General features: G+C 41.8%; 1 protein-coding gene across 2 annotated transcripts in view; it reads left to right on the forward strand.

The window, feature by feature from the left end:
- Positions 1-2,083: 2,083 nt before the first annotated feature.
- The window catches only part of adgra3 (adhesion G protein-coupled receptor A3), a 106,038-nt gene continuing 83,528 nt past the window's right edge, over positions 2,084-24,593 (forward strand). For both annotated transcript variants that reach the window (XM_078400611.1, XM_078400621.1), the window contains exon 1: positions 2,084-2,892. In XM_078400611.1, coding sequence (XP_078256737.1) covers positions 2,612-2,892 — 281 coding nt within the window. In that variant the 5' untranslated portion in view covers positions 2,084-2,611. The remainder of the gene's footprint in view (positions 2,893-24,593) is intronic.

Raw genomic sequence — 24,593 nt, forward strand, 5'->3', positions numbered from 1 at the left:
GGGGGGGGGAGGAAAGAGTCCTGTCCCGTCCTGGTGCAGGGATATTCAGTGGTAGACAGCGGCGGCTCTCCCACTGTTGCTGAGCTGCTGGACTCTGGGTGGCGTGGGGAAAGTGCTGAACCGGCCAGGGAGAGGAGGGAGGACGGGGGAGTGTGAGCAGGCCCAAGCCTCGGCCTCCACCTCCACTAACGCCCGGCCTCACCGCCGCTGCTGTTGCTGCCGCCTTTCCCCTTGGCCCACCTCAGGTTCGCGGTTATCCAGTAACAACCAGGCCTGGCTCTCCCGTCCCCGAGACAGGCCTCAACAGGCCCCAACTGCGCAGGCGCGTTTGTTCTGCGCACGTGCAGATGCAGTGGCCATCTTACGTAAGTACCAGATTGACGGAGCCCCAACTGCGCATGCGCATTTTAAAAAACTTTAAAATGTAGATAACTTTAAAAATATAACACCGATTTCAATGAAACTTCTTCCATTGGACGACAGTGAGTAAGGTGGGCCTAAAATTGTTGCGCTATCGTGTACCGTTTTGGGAACAAGTGAACAAACAAGAGTTTTAGTATGTAGATTGGAAGTCTTAAATGCTTTTTGGATTATTTCACTATTGCCTTTTTTCTAATTCCATGAAATTCCCCTATTGAATTCCAAAGTGTAATTCCTCAAACACTACACAAATCACAGAATCTGACGGTTATACAAAAACAACCTGGTCAATTCATTCATCACTGTGTAACTAAATTAGAAAATAAAATGAGACTGTTGTTTTCATCCCTCATGACTTTAAGGCATCCTAATTGATTTGCATGCAACTTTGATGAAAGGTCATTGACCTAAAACGTCAACTCGTGTTTCTATAATGTGGAGAAACAGGAGTATGTACACACACTGTAAACATATTTTTGAAATATATATTTATATATTATATGGGATGTCATGAAAGGGTCATGAACCTTGTTACAACTCTTGCTTCCATCTCTCCTATTGCTGAACGCGTTGAGTTCCTGCAACACCTGAAGGGCCCTGACATTGTTTATTTACCTCTACAAATGTTAATTGACCCGCTGAATCCCTCCAGCACTTTGTTTTTAATTTCTGAAACATTACTTTTGTAATGTGGTATAATGTTGGTACAGAGAACACAAATCACGGCTTTATTTGCACCTTCAACGCTGATAAGTGTACTTTGACTCATTTGACTATGGGCCGCCCAGTCAACCTGCAAAAAATCTTGGCGTGCTTTGACTGGGAGATAAAAGTTAACTAATAGTATAAGAAAATAACTGCAGATGCTGGTACATATCGACTTATTCACAAAATGCTGGAGTAACTCAGCAGGTCAGGCAGCATCTCGGGAGAGAAGGAATGGGTGACGTTTCGGGTCGAGACCCTTCTTCAGACTGAGATGCTGCCTGACCTGCTGAGTTACTCCAGCATTTTGTGGATAAAAGTTGACTGTCGGAACAGTTTAAAGATTAAGTACAACTGATGAAATCAGGGACCCTCCCGGACTTATGGGTTCCGGCGTCCAGATACCTGGATTAAAAACCACCCTCCTGGAGTAGAGGAGGATCTGCAAACCCCTCCTCGAGTAAATATCCGACTGCTTTGTGGGGCTGCAAAGCCCGGCGCCGGCCAAGGAAACAGCGCAACGTGGAGGCGGCCGGCCGGTCGGAAGGAAATGGGCCGGCTCTTCGCTGACGGGAAGTTTTGTTTCCAACCATCGAGCTGACTGCGAAAACGAAAGACCAGTAGCCAACCGTGTGCACGGCTCGCAACTGCTCGGCGGGGGTGTGAAACCCAACTCCAATCCCCACCTCCCTCCCTCCCTCCCTCCCTCCAGAAAACCTCCCAGAGGAAAACAAAGGCACGACTGCGTGCGGTGCGTTTCCTTTGCTCACCGGCCTTCCCTCCCCAGTTGCAAAGTTTCCAGCCGAGCTTTGCCCAAACCAAAGATCTATTACCTTTGCCCCAAGCACGGGCGAGGAGGGGAGGGGAGGGGAGCTGGGGTGTGAGTGCTGCGGGCGGGCGGGCGCCCCCGCTGGTGGTTCGCCGGGCCGCTGGTGGGAGGTGCTGGCAAGGCCCAGGGCCAGGGGGCCGCGGTGTGAATGATCGCTGTCCCTTTGTGTGGCGGCGCGGCGCGGCTCGGCGCGGTACTGCAGTGCCACTAGTGCGGCCGCCCACTGCCTTCACCGGTCCGGGGGGCTCTCTGCTGGATGCAAGCTGCCGAGAAGACGCTTCTCCACTGACTGTCCCGCTGGCACAAAGCAAGCAAGCAAGGCCAGGTTGCGGACTGATTGCGGGGCTGCAGTCGGAGCTCACAAGAGCATGATGCTTGGAGTCGAGTCCGCCGGCGGCGATGGATGCTTCCCCGGGCATTTAACTTTTGCCTTCGGACGCGTGAATGTTTTGTAGCCGGACGTGGTGCAGTCTCGGACTTTGAATGGAGAATCACGGTGCATCATCGCGGGGGCCTGGTGGTGGTGGTGGTGGTGGTGGCGGCGGCTGTTGGGCTTTCTGCTCGTTTCTTTGAGCGACACAGAAGGCGCTCACAAACCTTGGGAAAGTTTGCTGCCTTGTACTGAGAATTGTTTTTTTTACGGCGGCCCAAAGGAAAATGAAACGTCGTACCGCAGACGTGGAGTTGTCAGGGGTGGTTTTGCTGCTGGCGGTCGGGGCTTGCGTTGCTGTGCCGAGTGGTTGTAAGCACTTGGATGAACGTCCGAAAAACGTCTGGAAGCTTCCGTCCGCCGCTCTCCCGCAGGCATCCCCTGCCCCAGGCCCAGTCCCAGCCCCAGCCCCAGCCCCCGGGGCAGCCGACAAGAAAGTTGTTTGCACCAACTTGGAGTTGACAGAGATTTTCCCACTCGACACCCTCCCCAACAAGACAGTTACATTGTAAGTATCGCAACTTCAGTTACTACATCGGCACCGACACTTTGTAAAGGTTTGAAGTTGCAGCCAATTGTGGACAAATCTTTTGTTTGTTTGTTTTTATGTCTTGTTTGCTCTGTAAAGCGTCTTTGAGTATCCTGAACAGCGCCATATAAATTAAATGTATTATTTATTATTAATCTATGTGACGTACGGTAATTTGGACGTCGCCATCGGCGTGTTTCTGAACATTTAATTCTAGGATTTGAGAGCACATTTAATTACTAAGATATGCATGCCAATTAATGAAAATGCAACAAAAAAAAATCACGCAGAAACTAGAGCCATTATATAATACATCAACATAGTCGAAAAATTGAATGAAACTCGAGAGGCGATCGACCTAAACTTAGTCAAACCTTAGTTAGTAGCACTATAACCTCCACAGAACAGGCATCTAAGGTGGCACTTCGGTGAGGAAGAACTGACGAGACATTGAACTGAGAGCCTCTTCGACCTCTCAGGTCACTGTGAAAGATCTCGCATCCGTGATGACCACGAGGATTTTCATGGATGTGGAATCCTTTTCAGAGTGGATTTCTCACCTCACACTTTAAACAAAGATATTCTGATCATCATGGCAGTGTGGCATGGTGCTTGTGGAAATTTGTTGCACTCAAATGGTTCACCATTTTTTTCAAATCATGTTAGTATAAATTATAAAGTAAACATTTAGTTGTTCCATTGCCAGTAGATACGATAATTAAACACTTGACTCTTCATTTTAAAATCAAGTGTACCTAAATGAGTTGACGATGATTGGGAAAACTGCTATATACATCATGGTTTTAAAAAGGGCCATTCAGTCGTCCTCTACTGAGCAAAATCTAAGGAATGAAATCAATCAGGATTTCGAAACACTGTTACCGAGAATTGTACGATCTGCACTCGTTTCTTTTTAATATTATATATTCAGCCACGGCACTTTAGAAACCGACTCCCAGCTTCTCCTGCAAGGGTGACGAATGCCTAATCAACCAATACATAAAAATGGAATTAGTTAGGCTTTGGAGAAAATAATTTGCTGTGTTATGGGAGAATACAATTGATGAGATTGCACTACTAAAGGTTGGCATGAATTCAATAGAGTGAATAACAGCCCTCCTACACTAACAATTCAATCATTGTTTTTTATGATTGCCTGATCATTGAATAGTCCATTCACCATCAAGTAATTATAAATTGTATCAGATCAACAATGTAAAATCTTTTCTTTGGATTTTGGGTGGAATGCAGTGACTGCAAATATAGTATGTTTTTTCCAAGGTTACAGTTCCAAAAAAACCTTCATATTACTAAACAATCCAAATTATTCCTGCATATTAATGACTAGCTAATTGCTTTGGAGAATTATTGGCTACAGACTTTGACGTTTTAAGTACAATATCTGTAGACAATGAGCAACAACATTGGAGTGAAGTTTTGACAACTGTAACTGCTTACATAAGTGGATTTGTGTCGTCATTTTCACATCTGGGTCAATTTAGCAGATATTTATGTGTAAGAAGGAACTGCAGATTCTGGTTTAAACTGAAGATAGACAAAATGCTGGAGTAGCTCAATGGGACAGGCAGCTTCTCTGTAGAGAAGGAATGGGTGATGTTTCAGGTTGAGATCCTTCTTCAGACTTATATTCAACATATATTTATCATTGATAAGAAGCTGAAATTGTTTTGCAACAATGTTATATTTGTATAATGAATGCAACCTAGAATATTTAAAATACATTTTGAATAATATGTGATAGGAAGACTTTTCATGAAAGATGTTGAATGAATTTTCCTTTTTGATTTTAATTATTCTACCTGACCAAATCCGACAATGTTTTAATAACTCTAGATTTACAGGCTTAAGTCAACAGTACACAACGTGATGTGGTGATATGACCTGAAAATGATAGAGAGGATTTTTCATATAGAAATAACACAGCAAGCTGCTAGCAGGTAATTAGAATTAAACACAATAAAATCAGTCCATTCAACAGAAAAACATTTGTGGCTAGCCTCTCAAATAGAATTTATGTGTGCCATCTTGGAATCATCATAATATATCACCTGTAGGAGCCATTTGTGTTTGTATTAGCAGTTTAGCATATCATATTATTTTGTATCTTGCTGTATTATTTTTGGACACTTGGGGGTTGTCGTGAGATGAATACATTTATGGGCATAACGTACTGGGAGGAGCCAGAACTAGGTACTAACTGGGAATGCAGCGACAGGATGCATCAGACACGGAGAAGGTATGGCGAGATACAGTTCTTACCAGACATATCATATCATATATATACAGCGCGGAAACAGGCCTTTTCGGCCCACCAAGTCCGCGCCGCCCAGCGATCCCCGTACATTAACACTATCCTACACCCACTAGGGACAATTTTTTACATTTACCCAGTCAATTAACCTACATACCTGTACGTCTTTGGAGTGTGGGAGGAAACCGAAGATCTCGGAGAAAACTCACGCAGGTCACGGGGAGAACGTACAAACTCCTTACAGTACAGCACCCGTAGTCAGGATCGAACCTGAGTCTCCGGCGCTGCATTCACTGTAAAGCAGCAACTCTACCGCTGCGCTACAGTGCCGAAAGAATGACGAAAGAAAAGAAAAGAAAAGACGAAAGAAAAGCTCGGACAAATATAAATCTGTTTGTATCACTACTTCAATAAACGACTAATTAAACTGAAACGTCGTGAAGATCTCTCTGTCGGTTTGCGTCAAGATCGATCACTCCAGCCTCCGTGAAATGGTGGTAAGCGGAGAGGACTTTATTGTAAGGACTGAAGTTGCCACTACATAAAGTAAGAGCTGATCAACAAGATTGCGGAGTTTGTAAGGTGGACGGGTGCATGAAGCCCGCAAACTTTGGTCAAATCGGTTATGCACAGCTGCACCACTTTACAGACATCAGCGAAAGTGGCTACGGTACTGTTTCATATCTAAGACTGGAAACCGATAGCAAAGAGGTGTATATTGCATTCATAATGGGGAAAATCGAGAGTGGCACCTTTAAGACAAATGACGATTCCCAGAATAGAGCATACAGCTGCAGTCCTAGCTGTCAGAATTGACACAATGCTGCGAAAAGAATTACAGCTTCAACTGGACAAATCCATCTTCTGAACCGATAGCACAATGGTGCTTATGTACATTAACAACGAAAGTAAACGCTTTCAAACATTTGTAGCAAACAGAATCTATTTTGTGAGGGATGCTGCTGATGTATCACAATGGAGATATGTTAGCACAAAAGAAAATCCTGCAGATGAAGCATCTAGAGGACTAACAGCAGACTGCTTCTTAAGCTGTAAAAGATGGATCAAAGGACCAGAATCTCTCTGTAAGCCAGACAGAGAATGGTCAAAACATCACTTGGAATCTGCAATCTCTGCTAATGTCTAATCAAGCAAGACATTACAATGAACGTCATTGTCAAAGATCCATTGGACTCCATGAACTCTCTGATCAGCTATTTCTCATCATGGAGGTATCTGAAGACTGCCTTAGCGGCTTCTTAAAGTAAAGACAATACTCTTTCAGCTGACTCGAAAGAGAAAGGAGATTCAGATTACTGTGAGTAGCTTTGTAAAGGATCCTGACAAACTGAAAGAGGAGGTTGAGAAGGAGATGCAAGCCTTTAAAGCAACACTCCGCGGACAATGTTTATGTCCTGAAGATCTTTCCCAAGCAGAAAGCGCAATCATCTCTTTCAGTCAAAGACAGAAATTCGTAGAACTATCAGCACGAAGGTAGTGGTAATACCATCAAAAGAAGCAGTGATTTGTACAAACTGGATCTAACAAACTGAATGATGGACTTCTGAGAGTAGGCAGTAGCCTGAATAGACTAGCGATGCCTGAAGAGGCTAACCATCCTATTATTCTCTCGAAGGCCTTTCACATATCAACACTACTGTTACGACACATCCTTGAACAGCTCGGACATGGAGGAAGAAATCATATGCTGTCTCGTCTCCATAAAAGGTACTGAATGATCAAAGCTAACTCAGCTGCAAGAAAAATTATAACAGACTGCGTTGTTTGTAAACGACAGTGGGGAAAAGTTGGAGAACAAAAGATGGCAGATTTGCCCCTGGTAAAAATTCTACCAGACAATCCTCCATTTACAGATGTAGGAGTAGAATACTTCGGTCCTATAGAGATCAAAAGGGGACGAAGTTTTGTGAAAAGGTATGGTGTAATCTTCACCTGCATGGCAAGCAGGGCAGTACATCTTGAGGTTGCAGACACACCTGATACAGACTCCTGCATCCATGCATTACGAAGATACATTTGTCGACAATAGACAATAGACAATAGGTGCAGGAGTAGGCCATTCAGCCCTTCGAGCCAGCACCGCCATTCAATGCGATCATGGCTGATCACTCTCAATCAGTACCCCGTTCCTGCCTTCTCCCCATACCCCCTCACTCCGCTATCCTTAAGAGCTCTATCCAGCTCTCTCTTGAAAGCATCCAACGAACTGGCCTCCACTGTCTTCTGAGGCAGAGAATTCCACACCGTCACCACTCTCTGACTGAAAAAGTTCTTCCTCATCTCCGTTCTAAATGGCCTACCCCTTATTCTTAAACTGTGGCCCCTTGTTCTGGACTCCCCCAACATTGGGAACATGTTTCCTGCCTCTAATGTGTCCAATCCCCTAATTATCTTATATGTTTCAATAAGATCCCCCCTCATCAAGTTTCATCTTTAAGATCAGACAACGGCACAAATTTTATCGGAGTGGAAAGAGAATTGAGAGAAGCATTCAATGCCTTGAATCAGGACAAAATCCAGAATGCTGTGCTTCAGCAAGGGATAAGATGGTACTTTAACCCTCCAGCAGGATCCCATCATGGCGGTGTTTGGGAACGATTGATCCACATGGTTCAAAATGTGCTCCTCTCTGTTCTTAGCCAACACGTTCCGGATGATGAAGGATTGAAAACTTTAATTTGTGAAGTTGAAGCAATTTTAAATGATCGACCCACTACCAAGAGTTCTGATGATCCTATGGACCTGGAAACACTCACACCAAACCATCTTCAGTGGAAAGGCAAGCCAATACTACAACCTGGGCTCTTTGTAAAGGAAGATTTATACATCAGACGCAGATGGAGACTGGTACAATATATGGCAGGTCTCTTATGGAAACGGTGGATACGAGAATACTTGTCTCTGATCCAAGTGCGACAACGGTCGTCAAAGGAGAAAAGAAGCTTTGCTAAAGGTGACATTGTTCTGGTGGCTGATTCCACTGCCCCACAAAGCTCTTGGCTAATGAGCAGAATATTGGAGACCATACCAGATGCACAAGGTCTTGTGCGCACAGTTCGACTTCAGACTAAGAGCAACATCTTGGAAAGAACAATAACAAAGATATGTCTGCTCCTAGAAGCTGATACCCGAGTACAGCTAGACTGGTGGCCTTTATGATTGAAGAATCACTAAAGTAGATTAGATGCCAACATATAGTGCATGCTTTATTTTGATTATGTGTGAAGTTTTTATGGTTCCTTTTAATTTTTATCCATAATTGTTTTGTTAGAACAATTTCGTAGAACAATTAGGGGCCGGTGTAGGAGCCATTTGTGTTTGTATTAGCTTTTAGCATATCATGCCAGTTTGTATCTTGCTGTATTATTTTTGGGCACTTGGGGGTTGTCGTGAGATGAATACATATATGGGCATAATGGGCATATATGGGCATAACGTACTGGGAGGAGCCAGAACTAGGTACTATCTGGGAATGCAGAGACGGGATGCGTCAGACGCGGAGAAGCTATGGCGAGACACAGTTCTTACCAGACTTATGACGAGAGAAAAGCTTGGAGAACTATAAATCTGTTTGTATCACTACTTCAATAAACGACTAATTAAACTGAAACGTCGTGAAGATCTCTGTCTGTTCGCGTCAAAATCGATCACTCCGGCCTCCGTGAAATGGTGGTAAGCGGAGTCTTTTATTTGTAAATATAGAAACAAGATCTATTACAGGCCATTTGGGGACATCTAAACTCATTCCCTTCAGCAGCATAACCTTCAAGTATCTGAGCATGAGAATCAGAGAAAGCAAAGAATAGCCAATAACTGGAATTCCATCGTCACAAAATATTTGGCCAGCTACTCTATATGAGGATGCAATTTTTGACCTCCCACTCTGCAAATGTGAGTCTGAAACGCATCAGAGAAACAAAGTTCCACACTTGCATATTGTAGATGATTGAGCAAGGATGGCAGCAATGGTGTGATACAGAGTTTAAAGATCCAAGGTCCAGCATGTTATTTATGAAAGGCAGGATGTGAATTTTCATGGCTTCACAAAATAAAGTTATTTGAACTATTCTGAAATGTTGCAATTTCAGTGCTTAGTCATTGGTTGTTGAGATGGTTTATGATAAAAAAAAGTTGGATTGATAAAGGATTATTTACAAGTAATTATGGTCTGGAATATCAAGAGATGTTCTGGTTTGACCAATTAACATGGGGATCTGGGGATTTTACTTTTACTCTGGCATAATAATTTTGAAGGCATTTACAAAACTGGGTATAGCCCTATTCCTTAAGTTGTAATAAATGTTTATGAAGATACAGGCAAATCTGTTATATGCAGTCTGGAAAAGCCTAAGGAAAAGATTAGAGATTGGGTGTTTCCAATGAGGCATTCTATTGGACACTGGTCCACTCTTACAAAATTTAGAAATTTGGACCAATGAAATGTCTGCATCTGTTTATTGGAAGTGTCGACATAGTGGAGCATATATCAGATGCACGAGGGAGGCATTGGCATTGAACAGTAAGCGTTCTCTACGTGCCTCTAAGTTTTGCCCCCCCCGGGCGGGCTTCCGTTTGACCAAATATCCCCCAGAGATGCTGCAGCAGGCATTTCTGTGAGCGGCATGCCAACCAAACCTCAAACACTCTGGAATTCTTCAATCTGAAGAAGGGTCTCGACCCGAAAAGTCACTCATTCCTTCTCTCCAGAGATGCTGTCTGTCCCGCTGAGTTACTCCAGCATTTTGTGTCTACCTTCTGGAATAAAACAGCCATTTAGGTAATGCTCCATAGGTAAATAGAGGAAGTCTGCTTTGCTTACAATTGAGACATTTTTCGTGGCACAGGGAGCATTTGGGGCCAAAGTATACATGCTTTTTCTTGTGTGCTACCAATGAAATATTCTGGCCCTGTTAACTATTATATATTATTGTATATTTACCTACAAGGATCTGATTTCTGCATGTTGAGTGTGTGCATTTTCCCACCATATGAATGGCTTTCTTTTTAGTTGAAATAGAAAAATATTCAGTTCCATATAAAATAACATCCTGAGTGTTTCCATTGGTTTGCAATGTACACAATGAGAAAATGCCAATTTAATTTGAATCTTTTGCAACTCTTATCTTAGAATTTGTCCGTTTATTTATTTGTGATGTTAAATGTTCTGTTACCACCCAATTATAGGAGAATACCACACAACCTAAATCACTCGGTTTAACAAACTGCTTTCATGTTCATTTGCATTAACATCTGTGCTGTATATTGAACTCATTAGACTGAAGAGCTAGTTCAAATGCACAATTCTGTAAAGACTGAATATGGCATGCATGAAAATGTTTCCATTTTCTATCATCATGTGAAAACAGTGTTTTTAATGTGTTAACTTTCAGAAACCATTGACATTATCTTTCATGTCAAACTTAAAGCCAAGAAAGAGGTTGCCAGACAATAGAAAGGTGTGATTAATCATCGGGAACTGTTCCAGTTCAGTGGTGGTGAATGGAATCACAATCTGTGGTTACTGTTCTGCGTTATTAATGACTGTTTTGAGGATATTGTGAACGGATGCTAACCAACTGTGGGAAGAAAACGTCTGTAGATAAAGATATTAGATGAATTTTGTTTTAAACATTGATGGAGATGAATAAAGACAAGGCGAAGTATACGGTTGAAGTTATACTGAAAGAATACGGTTATGTTGTAATATTGCAAAGTTGATTTGTAAATTGGATTGTGTATATATCTGGTTGCAAATTATACACAATAGAAGACTGATTTATTCTGCACAGAGCCCATTTGAAAGTGTGTTCACTTTAAGTCAACTTGTTTACCGAAAAGTACCAGGTTTTTTGAAATATTAATTATGACACAACTAAATATGTGGAGGTGCTTAGAATATTCATAATTTTCAATGTTTACTATTCCACTTTAAATTTAGAAGACTAATAGAAGAGAAGCAAAAAAATAGATATTTTAAGAGTCCAGTTAAAATTACAAGTGACTATGTGTTTACTTGGTTAAAGGAATATCACAATGGAAAGTTTAATGATGTATCTATTTTGGAATCTGCTTTGTAACTTTAGCATCTAACACCCTCAATTGGATCAACAATTGGATTGCATTTAGTTGCATTGATGGAAGTAAACATAACTTTTTTTTAAAATTGAAGGCTTAACCAGATATAATTGGTTAAAATGACTGATCTCGCAACTAAATGAATATCTGGTCATTTGCAATTTCCAGTTTACTCATCCCTTCCCACCACCTCTCCAGGTACTTCCCCTGCAATCACAGTAGATGTAACACATATCCCTACACCTCATCTCTCACTTCTGTCCAGGAAACCCAGCATTCCAGGTGTGACTGAGGTTCATGTGCACCTCTTCAAATCTCATCTACTGCATTTACTCCTGATGTGGCTTCCTTTAGATCGGTGTGATCAGGTAGACTAGGTGACTGTTTCATCAAACACTTCAGGTCTGTCTGTCAAGGCTTGCTGGATCTACGAGGTGCCAGCTGCCCTTCCCATTCCCTTGCTAACTTTTCTGTTAATTGCCTAAGTGAGGCCACATGCAAATTTGAGGATTAGCACCTCGGATTCCATTCAGGTAGTCTACAAAATCAATGGTATGAACAATGAATTCTCCAATTTCAAGTAATACCCCACCCCTCCCATCTCTTTCCTGGGCCCACCCTCACCCCATGTGCACATATTTCTCCATTTTCCCCAGACCACGCTGCTCCTTTCCACTCCGTCATTGTGCATTCATGTCCCATGCCTGAGTTGCATGCATCCCTTTTATCCTCTGTTCCCGTTCCTGTCCCCGTACCCTTGCATCCATAATCCCATCCTTTGGTTTTATATTTCCATCGTCCTCCTTATCTGACACCCTTTTAACTTTTCACCTCCCTTTCCCAGTTTTCTACTCCATTAGACTGAAGAAGAGTCCCAACCTGAAATGTTATTTGTCCATCCCCTCCTCAGATGCTGCCTGACCTGTTGAGATCCTCCAGCACTTTGTGTGTTGATCATTGGTTAAAAGATCATCCTAGTTTAAGCTACATTTCCAATATTATAACAATGACTACATTTCAAAAGTACTTAATTTACTGTAATGTATTCTGGGAGACCTTGAGATTAAAAAGGCTACAGTACAAACAGAAGTCAGCCTATATGTTCTTTGCTCTCTTTCTTGCTCATTAATTTTGTACACTTTCTCATTCCTCTTCCTTCTCTTTCCTTCCTCCCATTGTTATTGCTAACCAAGTCTTATCAAGTTAATCATGAAAGTATCACATGTTTTCCCTAAGAGCCATTCTTGGAGTGCTGCACCTACCCATATATAAGGGATAGAGACAAAGAAGCCTTAGACAGGAGAAGCACTCTGTCATGTCTGTGCCTGCTTGTTGCTAGATCAAACTAGAATGATATCCACTGGCCTGATCTTTCCTCATACCCACCTGTTCTTTGCCAAAAGGTTTATTTACTTTTCAATTAAATTAAATCCTGTCTGACTCCATTCATTATTGTGGATTTTTTAAATGCTTCTATAGTTTGTCTCTCTTAGCCTCCCTGAATTTATATTGTTGACGTCTCATTCTTATCTCTCCAATGATGGAGATTTTTTAAATGAACCATACACATGAGACTTGGTCAATTTCAGCTGTTTGTGAGCAGCTGAGAGGTGAAACAGCGTGAGAGATTAAAAACCCCCCAACTGTAAATGTCTGGGGTAACTGTTCCTAGTGGCGCATTAAAGGAAGGCGGGCACTAGCAGGGCAGCCATTTGAGAGCACCAATTTGGGAGAGGCTGTATGTTGAAGTGAAGTGCTATGTTTGAGGGGAAGCATTGAGGCTTTGGGTCGAGAGGTTTTGGCCAGGAGGCTGAACATGGGTCTCACCAGTCTCTCTTTTAGTCTTGGTGCTGGTTGTATAATAGTCATGGCAGTGGTATTCTCCTCCTGCAGGATGTGGGAAATCCTGGAAACTGAGTCCCCAGTGCCCCTGAGGACTACACCTGTGGGAAGTGTATCCAGCTGTAGCTCCTGACTGACCGCATGAAAGAACTGCAGCTACAGCTGGACAACCTCAGGATCATCTGTAAGAATGAGAGTGTCTTAGTGAAGTGGTCACACCTGAGGGGCAGGCAGAAGGTAGATGGCTGACCACTAGGAAAGGGAGTGGCCCAAGAGTGCAGGAATCCCCTGTGGTCATTTCCCCTTTAGAATTTATTTTGGGGGAAATGATCATTTAGAGGAGAGCAGCAGCATCAGTCAGGACTGTGACACCAGCCCTGGCTCTGAGGCACAGCAGGGAGGAGTGGTCAGACTTGTGATAGCAGGCTCATTACTCATCAGTTGGGGACAGACAAGAGATTATGTGATGAGATCCAGGTTAGTGTCTTGCCTCTTGGTGCCAGGGTCCAAGATATCTCGGAGTGATTGCAAGACATTTTCTAGGGGGTGGGCGAGCAGCCAGAAGTAGTTGTGCTCATTGACACAAATGACAGGTCGGAAAAGGGATTTGTCCTGCAGAGTGACTATAGTAAGTTAGGCAGAAGTTAAAACGCAGGACTTCAAGTGTAGTAATCTCTGGATTACTACCTGTGCCATGTGCTAGTGAGGGTAGAAATAAGAAGATAGGATGGATGGATGGATGAATGCATGGCTGAGCAGTTGGGGCAGGGAGGACTGGTTCAAGAGGGACAGATTGGACCTGAACTGGAAGGGATGCAATATCATGGCAGACAGTTTTGCAAGTCCTACTCGGGAGGGTTTAAACTATATGGAGACATAGACATAGAAAATAGGTGCCGGAGGAGGCCATTCGGCCCTTCGGCCCTTCGAGCCAGCACAGCCATTCACTGTGATCATGGCTGATCATCCACAATCAGTAATCTGTTCCTGCCTTCTCCCCATATCCCTTGATTCCGCTAGCCGCTAGAGCTCTATCTAACTCTCTTTTAAATTCATCCACTGAATTGGCCTCCACTGCCTTCTGTGGCAGAGAATTCCACAAATTCTCAACTCTCTGGGTGAAAAAGTTCCTTCTCATCTCAGTTTTAAATGGCCTTCACTTTATTCTAAGACTGTGGCCCCTGGTTCTGGACTCCCCAAACATTGGGAACATCTTTCCTGCATCTAGCTTGTCCAGTCCTTTTATAATTTTATATGTCTCCAAAAGATCCTCTCTCCTTCTAAACTCCAGTGAATATATGCCTTGTGAATATTAGCAGGGAGATGGGATAAAATGCAATGGTCGGGTAGGTGGAAGACTGGAAGGCAATTCAGAAGTCACTAAGAGGACAGACAGGAGCATGGTGGGGAGCAGTGATCAACTGTTTGATTAATAGCTTTTATTTCAATACAAGACAGTTAAGGTGGATAAACTCGATGTGGATAGGTTAAACTCAGAATAGGATATGCTGGGAGATTGTAGACAGCTTCAAGACTAATAGAGTTAGCATTGTATGAGATTTTAACTTTCCCAATATAAAGTGGGACTGCAATATTGCCATTGGCTTAGATGGGGTGGAATTTATCAAACGGGTTCAGGAATGTTTCCTCTGGCTAGGTGTTGAGGGTCCTACAAGTAAGGGGGCAAAGATTCACCTATTATTTGGGAATTGGGCAGGGCAAATGGCTGAAGTGTCAGTGGGTGAGGACTTTAGGGATGCTGACCACATTCTACTTATTCCACAGGTTGCAATAAAATTCCTTTATTCACATGAAGCTCACAGAATAAACAGTATACACACAGTAATGATAAATACAATAAGTACGGCGACGTTCAGAACAGCAGAATGATGCAAGACTGTAGTGCTATCTGAATTAGTGCAAAGATTATGAAAGTAGATTAACAAAATAACCAAATGAGGTTGAGTTAAGACTAGGAGCATGTGGCAGCACCCTGAGGAAAGGATCATGAAAGATATGAAAAATTCAGGCGCCGGCTAACAGTGCAGATGAAGCTGTTCTTGAACGTTGACATCCGTACTTTCAAGCTCCTGTATCTTCACCCAGAAGGACGAAGAGAGAAAAGGGATTGCCTGGATGGAAGGAAGTGAAGGGGTGGTGATAGACTGGGCTGTATTCATCACTCTCTGAATGTTCAGGCAGTCAAGAGCTGAGTGGTTGCCATTAGCAGGCTGAGATGCATCCTGTGTTTACTTTCTACAGAGATCTGTAGAGGTCGGAGTGACTCCTCATGATCATTTGATTGGAAAGGAATTTCTGTGAGGAACAGAGGGGTAGATGATCATGTGCTTTTGACTTAATTGTGTTTAGTTAAATGAGTTTGTTTAATTTCAGTGACCTTTTAACAAATTTCACTTTCTCAGGTTAATAGGCAGGTGAGCTGGGAAAATGGCTTAGCAGAGAATCAGTGTGTTTGCTGTTTTATGGGTGCTGGCATGCAAGTCATTGCCATGTAGGATTATGGCATTTTTGAATAACATTTTGATCATGATAGATACAGGACAGGTGAATGGGCATATTGGGGATTACCAGTGAGCCTCTTGATGTATTATTCCCTGCAGTGTAATGCAAAATATTGCACACTACTTTCAACTAGGACTAGGATATTGCCATATCATTTAAAGTGTGCTCTTTGCCTTGCATTTCATATTAGTCTCTGTAAAACACAAAATGCTATTGAGCTTTTGTTGCATTAGCTGGAGTTGTTATTTGTCCTCGATGTGACCTATGTAGGAAAAAAACTACAGATGCTGGTTTAAATCGAAGGTAGACACAAAATGCTGGATGGAGTAACTCAGCGGGTCAGGCAGCATTTCGGGAGAGAAGGAACGGGTGACGTTTCGGGTTGACACCCTCTCGACCCGAAACGTCACCCATTCCTTCTCTCCCGAGATGCTGCCTGACCTGCTGAGTTACTCGATATGATCTACATTGGCGAGGCTGCAATTACTCCTTGCTTTTCCTGGACTGCTAGTGATAATGCACCTATTTGAACCACTGCTGTGTTGCTGCTCCAAGTACTTATGGTATAAATAATTTTAGCTGATTAATAGCAACTTAAAAAAAAAAAAAGATTTCAGAAATTGGGTTGTTGTCTAAATTGAAGGGAAAAACTGAGTCTAATAAATTGCCCTCTTGTCCACCTCAGTGGTCGATCTCTGAGTGAGGTGATTTTGTGGTTTCAGAGAAAAATACTTTTGAATCCACCATTTTGTTTATTTATGGAATGTGTGTTTATTATGAATGATATATGAATGATACATTTTCTCTTCTGCAGATTACATAAATATTTTAAACTCACCCCCCTCCATGACACACTGGTCAACCTGAGGAGTACCTTCAGCAACAGACTGGTTCCACCAAGATGCAGGACAGAATGCCACAGGAGATCCTTCTTCCCTGTGGCTATTAAACTGTACATCCCCTCCCTCTTCTGTCATGAGGTAGACTGAGTCTGCCCCCCCCCCCCTCAATCTTTGCACATCCCCAAAGCCTTGCCACTCGTCACTTTATTTTCATGTTCCATGTATTTTGTGTTTTTTATGACTGTTGGCAAATTAATTTCCCTCCTGCGATAAATAACGTTCTGTCGTACCGTTAAACGTAGTTTGTGGCTTGCCGAATAGCATTTAAGGAACATTTTAAAATAAATTAATCTATATTTTCGTTATATTTTAAAATGTGACATTCAGCCAACGCCTCTTGCAACTGGTCTATCCAAGTTCAAGATTAGCCCATATGTTTCTAAATTACCTCCATCGTCTAAACAAATAAATTTTAAAAAATGAGCCGCATTAATGTTAAGCCAACTTGGTTAATGATTACTTCATTTATTTTTGTTGAACAAAATTATTACAATACCACTGCTCAATGCAATGGCAAAGATTTCTTATTTATTACTTTGCCTTTCTGGGCACAATGGGTCAGATTGCCCCGCTGTTTGTGCATGCCCTCACCCACCCACATTTCACATACCTACACCTACACAGGCTCATTGAGGAGGCGCTGTGAACTGTTTGCGTGCTACTGTATGTTTCATTTTTTTTCCATTGGAACCTAATCAAATGTACAGCACTTTGGTCAACGTGGGTTGTTTTTAAATGTGCTATACAAATAAAATTGACTTGACTTGAAAATTGACATACAATTTGCACCTGTGTGCTTCCACTTGAGTCTTGATCATGGTGGCCAAACCACAAGATAATTAGTCCTCAGATGGTGAAATCCAAATCCCCCCCCACGGACTGGAATACCATGTTGGTCTCTTGGGAGCTTGTTACCCTTCAATAGACTTTTCGCTACTTTTAGAAGTTTCTGATAATAAGGAAAATTTACAAACAAAGCTTTAAGCAAATTAAATTATTTAAAAAAAATAGTTTAAACTACTAGGAATTAATTAAAACGCAAAGTTTAGAACACTTGCCTGCATTTATCTGCTTAATGAAGGGCTGTAAAGCCTTTCAAATGAATGGGTCACGCGCTTTTCACCAGACATCCCAGGCTCACCGCTCATGCACTTGGCATTCATTCATCCCCTCAGCTGACCATGTTTGTGCCCTGTCCTGGGTTTTGGTCAGCCCTGTGACATGGGGAGGTCAGATGTCTCTGTCTTCCGCATTGGAATGCACAGAAGCAGAAGTATGGAACAAGTTAACATGCCTTGAGGGTATCTCTGGTACTTTGGGGAACCCTTTGGATAGCTGTATTGGAATTTCAGCCCGTTGTTTTCTCTGTTTTGTTAATTATTTCAGATCCTATCACTTTTCCTGTTTAATATCAAAGCCAATACTTAATTTCATTCTCAACAAAAAGTGTGACCTTTTCACCTTGGGTGGTTTAACCATCATTTTCATTTTTCTATGTTTTATATTGTTTGAAAAGCTACATTTTAAATTTTATTGAAATACAAGTAACTCGTATGCACATCCTTTTTTGCCTTAAAGAAAGCTCTTTTCAACTCTGTCTTTCTCTACTCTTTGCTACTCTGCTCCCCTAGTAGCTTGCTGTCAGGTTAATTTAGACCTGATCCTTCATGTCTATCATTTGACACTTCAATTAATGCTTCTTCCCACTCTGGATCAGAAAGCTTTTAATTTAGCAATCAGATATAGGATGCAGCCTAAAATAGTTCCACTCTGATATTATACTATTTTGTAGTGATTTTAGGCTTTGAAGTCTGAACGAGATATAATCTAGCTGTTCACATCACATGACATTAGTCAAATTGTGTACCATTCATGATGATGTAAATTGCTTTTTGAAGGAAATTGTGAATGTGTCCTTTTACTTGCACTTTCCAATGTTTCACTGTGTCACCCTTCACGTGAAGTTGACCTGTAGCATCTTTTAAGCTTGACTTCTCCACCCTCAGCTGTAAGGAGGCATGTTAGATACATATATCACACCACATTACCCAATGGTAATGGAAACCACGAATATCCTGTTTTAGGATTGTAGGTTTTTCTGTCTGGTGTTGTGTATGTCATTTGTTGTAGTTTGGGGAACCAGAAGGCCCAAGAAGCAAAAATGTTGAAAAATGTCATCCTCAAAACAAAAATGATAGAAAGTATTTGTGAATAGTGCTGTTGGAGTAGATTTAATTCAAATACAGTGCTTAAACAGGCGACATCTCTGGAGAGAAGGAATGGGTGACTTTTCGGGTCAAGACCATTTCTTCAGACTCACCTGGCTCAACCCGAAACGTCACCCATTCCTTCTTTCCAGAGATGCTGCCTGTCCCGCTGAGTTACTCCAGGAGTTTGTGTCTACCTTCTGTTTAAACCAGCATCTGCAGTTCTTCCTACATGCTTAAACAGGAGAGTTCAGTTAAATACTTTTAATTATTGTTGCACTTCCTTTGCAATCAATTTATCCACTCCAGCCAGTACATGTATTGATTGTGGAAATTGTTGGTTTCATTTAACATATTGCCAACAAATAGATCTATTTTTAAAATAATAACAGTGCAGTTTGCATACTTTTTGAAGTCTTATTGTAAATTGGTTGTCTAACCAAACAATGAAATGGGTTTAGGCCTTTATGGTTGACTGATGAATTCATACATTATTCATGGTAACTTTGTTCATGTGAACTGGAGCTCATTCAGTGCGGTGCCAACTCATTAAGTGCAGGCTGCTAGATGCATATCTGCATGTTTCTTTCCAGACATGCTGCTTCATATTTTTGTTTGATTAAAATGATCACTGTTTTTGAATGATTTTAATGTGACGGAAGAGTCCTGGATTATCTTGAGTGTCTGTTTATCCAGTAAATTACTTTTTGTTAAGAAACCTTGTTTTTAACTTAGTTTAACTTAGAAGAAAGCAAAATATCAGTTTCCTTTTAAGTGGTTGAAATGTCAGGTGAAGGATGAGAGTGTGCAGCCAGTGGGTGAGCAGTAGGTTGTACATTCATTTTAAAGGGTTTGATATTCTATAATTAACTATATTCACTGAAAATAAGAACATAAAACATGGAATTGTTCCGCATAGAAACAGGCCTTTGGTCCACAATGTCCGTGCCGACCTTGATGCCATGCAAAACCAATTTCCTCTGCTTGCACGCAATCCATGTTCCTCCATTTGCCGATCTAAAAGCCTCTAAAATGCCACTGCCATATCTGCTTCTAGCATCACCGCTCATTGCAGCACATTCCAGGTACCCATCGCTCATTGTGTGTAAAAAAAAAAGCCTCATCTTCGACGTTCACTGCACACAATAATCCAAATGCAGCATAACCAAAGTTATATAAAGCTGCAATGTAATTTCCTTAAGCGTCTGTCTCACTTAGGTGATTTTTTTAGGTGACTAGGCTTTTGCCACACGGTCGCCGTGGCTGTCGCCTGCATGGTCGTGAGTAGTCTCCAAATAGTCGTAGCGTCTTTCTGGTCGCCGCTGGATTTTCAGAATGTTGAATTTTTTTTGGCGACAGTGGGTTTGATGCCAATGAGCGTAGCCTGACGTCTCCTGACGTAGGTGCTGTCGTAGGTTGTCGCGAGGTGAAGTAGGTTGTCGCCGGTGCTGACTTCTGTGAATTCCATTGGAGACTATCTACGTCAACCTACATCAACCGGCAACAGGTACCGGCGTCAAAGCCGGAGGCCAAAATTACGTGAATTGTCTTCAGTTGCCGCCGACAGGGTCATAGCTTGTTGTGGGTGGACGTAGTTGACTTCGGTTGTCGTAGGTTGTCGCCTGTGTAGTCATAGGTTATCGTAGGTGGACGACCTAGTCGCGACGATTGGGTCGCCGGTTGTTGGTAGCTTGCCGCAGCTTGACGTCGACTAGGCGGTAGGTTATTGTAGCCTGTCGTAGACATTGTCATGGGGGGGGGGTCCAGTCGCAGGTTTTTTGGCGACCTGCGATGACTATGACAGTCGCCAGCAGTTGCCTAAAAAATCGCCTAAGTGGGACAGGCCCTTTACTCTTCTACTCAATGCCTCGACCAATGAAGGCAAGCTTTAGGTTTACTTTAAGAGATACAGCGTAGAAACAGACCCTTCGGCCCACCGAATCCATGCCGACCAGCGATCCCTGCAAATTAACACTACCATTCACACACTAGGGATAATTTACACTTGTACCAAGCCAATTAACCTACTATTCTGTATGTCTTTGGAGAGTGGGAGGAAACCGAAGATCTCTGAGAAAACCCGCGCTGCCATGGGGAGAATGTACAAACTCCGTACAGACAGCACCCGTAGTTGGGATTGAACCTGGGTCTTCGGCGCTGCAAGGCCTTTAAGGCTGCAACTCTACCGCTGTGCTACCATATGCCTCCTTTATGGGTGGTGAATCTGTGGAATTCTTTGCCTCAGAAGGCTGCGGAGGCAAAGTCAGTGGATATATTTAAGGCAGAGATAAATAGATTCTTGATTAGTACGGGTATCAGAGGTTATGGGGAGATGGCAGGAGAACAGGGTTAGGAGGGAGAGATAGATCATCCATGATTGAATCGCGGAGTAGACTTGATGGGCGGAATGGCCTAATTCTATTCCTATCACATACGATCTTATGATCTTTACCACTGTCTACTTGTGTTGCCCCGTTTCAGGAGTTAAGAGTGGACTTCAAGATCCTTCTGTAAGCAATCATGTTTTGTTGGATGACATGATTAATGTAGTACATTAATCTGTATCAAAAACACCCATTCAATTTATTGGATCTCTTTGTATTTAACCCTATTTGCGAGCAAATACTTCTATTTTGATTTTCCTTCTGCACTCAGGTTCCCGGGACTGCTTTATTGAAATATAAATCATAATTTAGTAAATGCTGATATCACTATTGAGGCATTTAATTCACTTCCAGTCGGCTCTTAATTTTGGAAAGACGTGCCCCTCTGCTAATGTGTACTTTCAGTTTATGTTGTAATGCAGGTCAATGTATACTTATGGTGATGCTGTGCTTGTTGTGATTTGCATTTCATCGGATTGCTGAGCATCACCCAGACAACAAAAGGGCTGCTAAGTATGAAATTGCAAATGCACACTTGCAATGCAGATTCAGAACAAATGCCAACCTGACAGTCAGCCATTTTTTAAAATTGTACTAGGGGTTTACAAATCTCTAAATGTATAATGCACAGTGAAAGATGTTTTACTGGGGTAAAAAGGAAGGAGTCCCTAAATGGTGAAATTTTGGACTAAAAGAAAATTGGGAATTGGGGGCAGTCAAGTCAATACCTGATAGAAAAAAGGTTCATGTTTCGGGTGAAAACTTTAAATAAAATTGTTGATTTCCCTCTAGTTTGTAGTGTTTTTTAGTTTAACGGGAAGATTCACACATGTAGAGTTATTTAGGAATCATTGCAAAATGTTCACAACAAGCCTTAACAAAGCCAGTTAATCCACTATCCAAAGTCTGTCAATCTCAGGATGCTCATAAAAGTGTTAGTTAACTGAATTTTCTATTTTGTTTGCTTCCATTCATGATCTACCAGATTGTATTGATTCTTATTACCCCATAATTGATCCTTGTATTGGAGAGATATTTCTGTACTAAAGCAGAAAACAGTATGAAAAAGATATTGTAAGATATTTTCAATTTTCTTTTTTTGTAAACATGTTAATTTCTTTAATTATTGTAACCCGATAGGATTTTGAAAAGGGGCAGACTGGTTTCTCTTTTAAAATACTTCCTCTTTAGAAATATTTGCCTTCATAGAAAACCATATAAAAAGTGATACTTGCTCAGTCTTTCGCTGGTGCACATTTGGGACTTTAAACTGTTTATACAGCTGTTAACTATTTTAGCTTGCTCGTGCATCACAGTTATAGTCAAGATTGTTTCCTGCTTGGATTTAAACATGTGTCAATCTGTTACAGTTAAGTTTCTCTCTTCAGTGAATTACACTACCATTAGTCTATGCCTGACGTTTCTGAAAAAGCCACGTTTAGGCTGTGAAGCTAAAAAAAACGAAACTCTGATATGAATGAACTACTGTATTGGAGCTGTTACTCCAGCTTTTTGTTTCTATCTTCGGTTTAAACCAGCATCTGCATTTCCTTCCTACACATACTGTATTGGAGACTAAAAAAACAGTTGAGATTTAAGATTTGGACTTTTGAAGAGCAGTAAAAAAACTAACAAGCAGCTGTTTCATCCAAGGGGATTCAAACTTTTGATGGGATATGTAGGACCTTCTGTAATTAATTTTGCATTGTTGTTTGATGTAGTAATAATGTCCCCCTTGAAAACTCTGTCTGAGTTGATTAACTCCATAACAGCAGCATAAGTGCACGGTTGTTTTGCTTCACATCTATGTTTAATTTATAGCTTGGATCTAGGGTTGGGGCCCCAACCTAGCTTGATGTTAAATGCAGCGAGACTGCCATGAGAATGTCGTTTCACTGCCCTGATTTACACCCGATTCACACTCCTCATGTTTAGCATTGGTGTGAAACGAACCACTTTGAGCGACAAACTGAATTACATATAGCATAGCAAGGGAATTTTAATTTTGTTTGATCTATGTTTATATATATGAATTATGTAGCTTTATTTCACATAGGATGTAATTTTCCTACCAATGAATATGTAAAAGGTTTTATTTATCAAGTCTTTTAAATTTTACACTGAAACATATGCAATATGTTTTGTGAAAAGTTCTGTGAAATACATGTAGGGAATGTGTTCAAATAATAATCATGGAAGCTGTTTCTTTAAAAATCTAAACTGCAAAAGAATGATTTTGATTTTGCTATTCACCAAAAGATCTTCCAAGCAGCTGCTGGTGCGTTGTTATTTTCAATCCTGCAACATTTCTAATGTTGAGATAAAAGTTTGGCTGCTTGGTTATTGTATTAGACCGAAGATAGACACAAATAAACTGGAGTAACTCAGCAGATTAAACAGCATCTCTGGAGAAAAGGAATAAGTGACGTTTCGGTCGAGACCCTTCTTCAGACTGAGATTCAGGGGAAAATTGTTTAAGCATGAATATCCAGATAATCCGCCGACACGGTGGCGCAGCGGTAGAGTTGCTGCCTTACAGCGAATGCAGCGCCGGAGACTCGGGTTCGATCCTAACTACGGGTGCCGTCTGTACGGAGTTTGTACGTTCTCCCCGTGACCTGCGTGGGTTTTCTCCGAGATCTTCGGTTTCCTCCCACACTCCAAAGACGTACAGGTATGTAGGTTAATTGGCTGGGCAAATTTAAAAACAAAAAATTGTCCCTAGTGGGTGTAGGATAGTATTAGTGTGCGGGGATCGCTGGGCGGAGTGGACCCGGTGGGCCGAAGGGCCTGTTTCTGCGCTGTATCTCTAAATCTAAAATCTAAATCTAAATATTTTGTGAGCTATTCAGTTTGGTTATTATAGATGATTCATGGGAATCCATTGTAGAGCTGGTAGTCACTTTGTGTAACAATCCCTGTCGCTGTCTGTCGCCATTATTTGGCCTTTCAGGTCGTCTCCTTGTCTCTGTTTCATTTCCCCTTTTGTTTTGTTTTCCTTTCTCTTTTTGCTTCCAGGTAATAGACTGTAATTAAGGTGAGAATGTGCGGTACTAAAAGTCAAAGGCTCGTTTTCAACAGCAACAGTGGGGAAGTACATGTGGCCATAGAAGATATGATTAAGTAAACAGTGAATGAGTGGTTAATTATCACTGGTTAATGGGAGCGATCTTTTTTCAAATAATGTGATGGTCCTACAGAGGCAATATGACAGTAGAATAGACTATACACTTGGTTTCAAATCTGATGCTAGCCTGAGGTACCAAGAATGACACTTATCATGTAATGTGAGAAAGTTATTTTACTTTTTATTTTTTACACAATAGGTGCAGGAGGAGGCCATTCGGCCCTTCAAGCCAGCACCACCATTCAATGTGATCATGGCTGATTATTCTCAATCAGTACCCCGTTCCTGCCTTCTCCCCATACCCCCTGACTCTACTATCCTTAAGAG

Source organism: Rhinoraja longicauda, chromosome 1 (assembly GCF_053455715.1).
Source record: "Rhinoraja longicauda isolate Sanriku21f chromosome 1, sRhiLon1.1, whole genome shotgun sequence".
Lineage (NCBI taxonomy): Eukaryota > Metazoa > Chordata > Chondrichthyes > Rajiformes > Arhynchobatidae > Rhinoraja > Rhinoraja longicauda.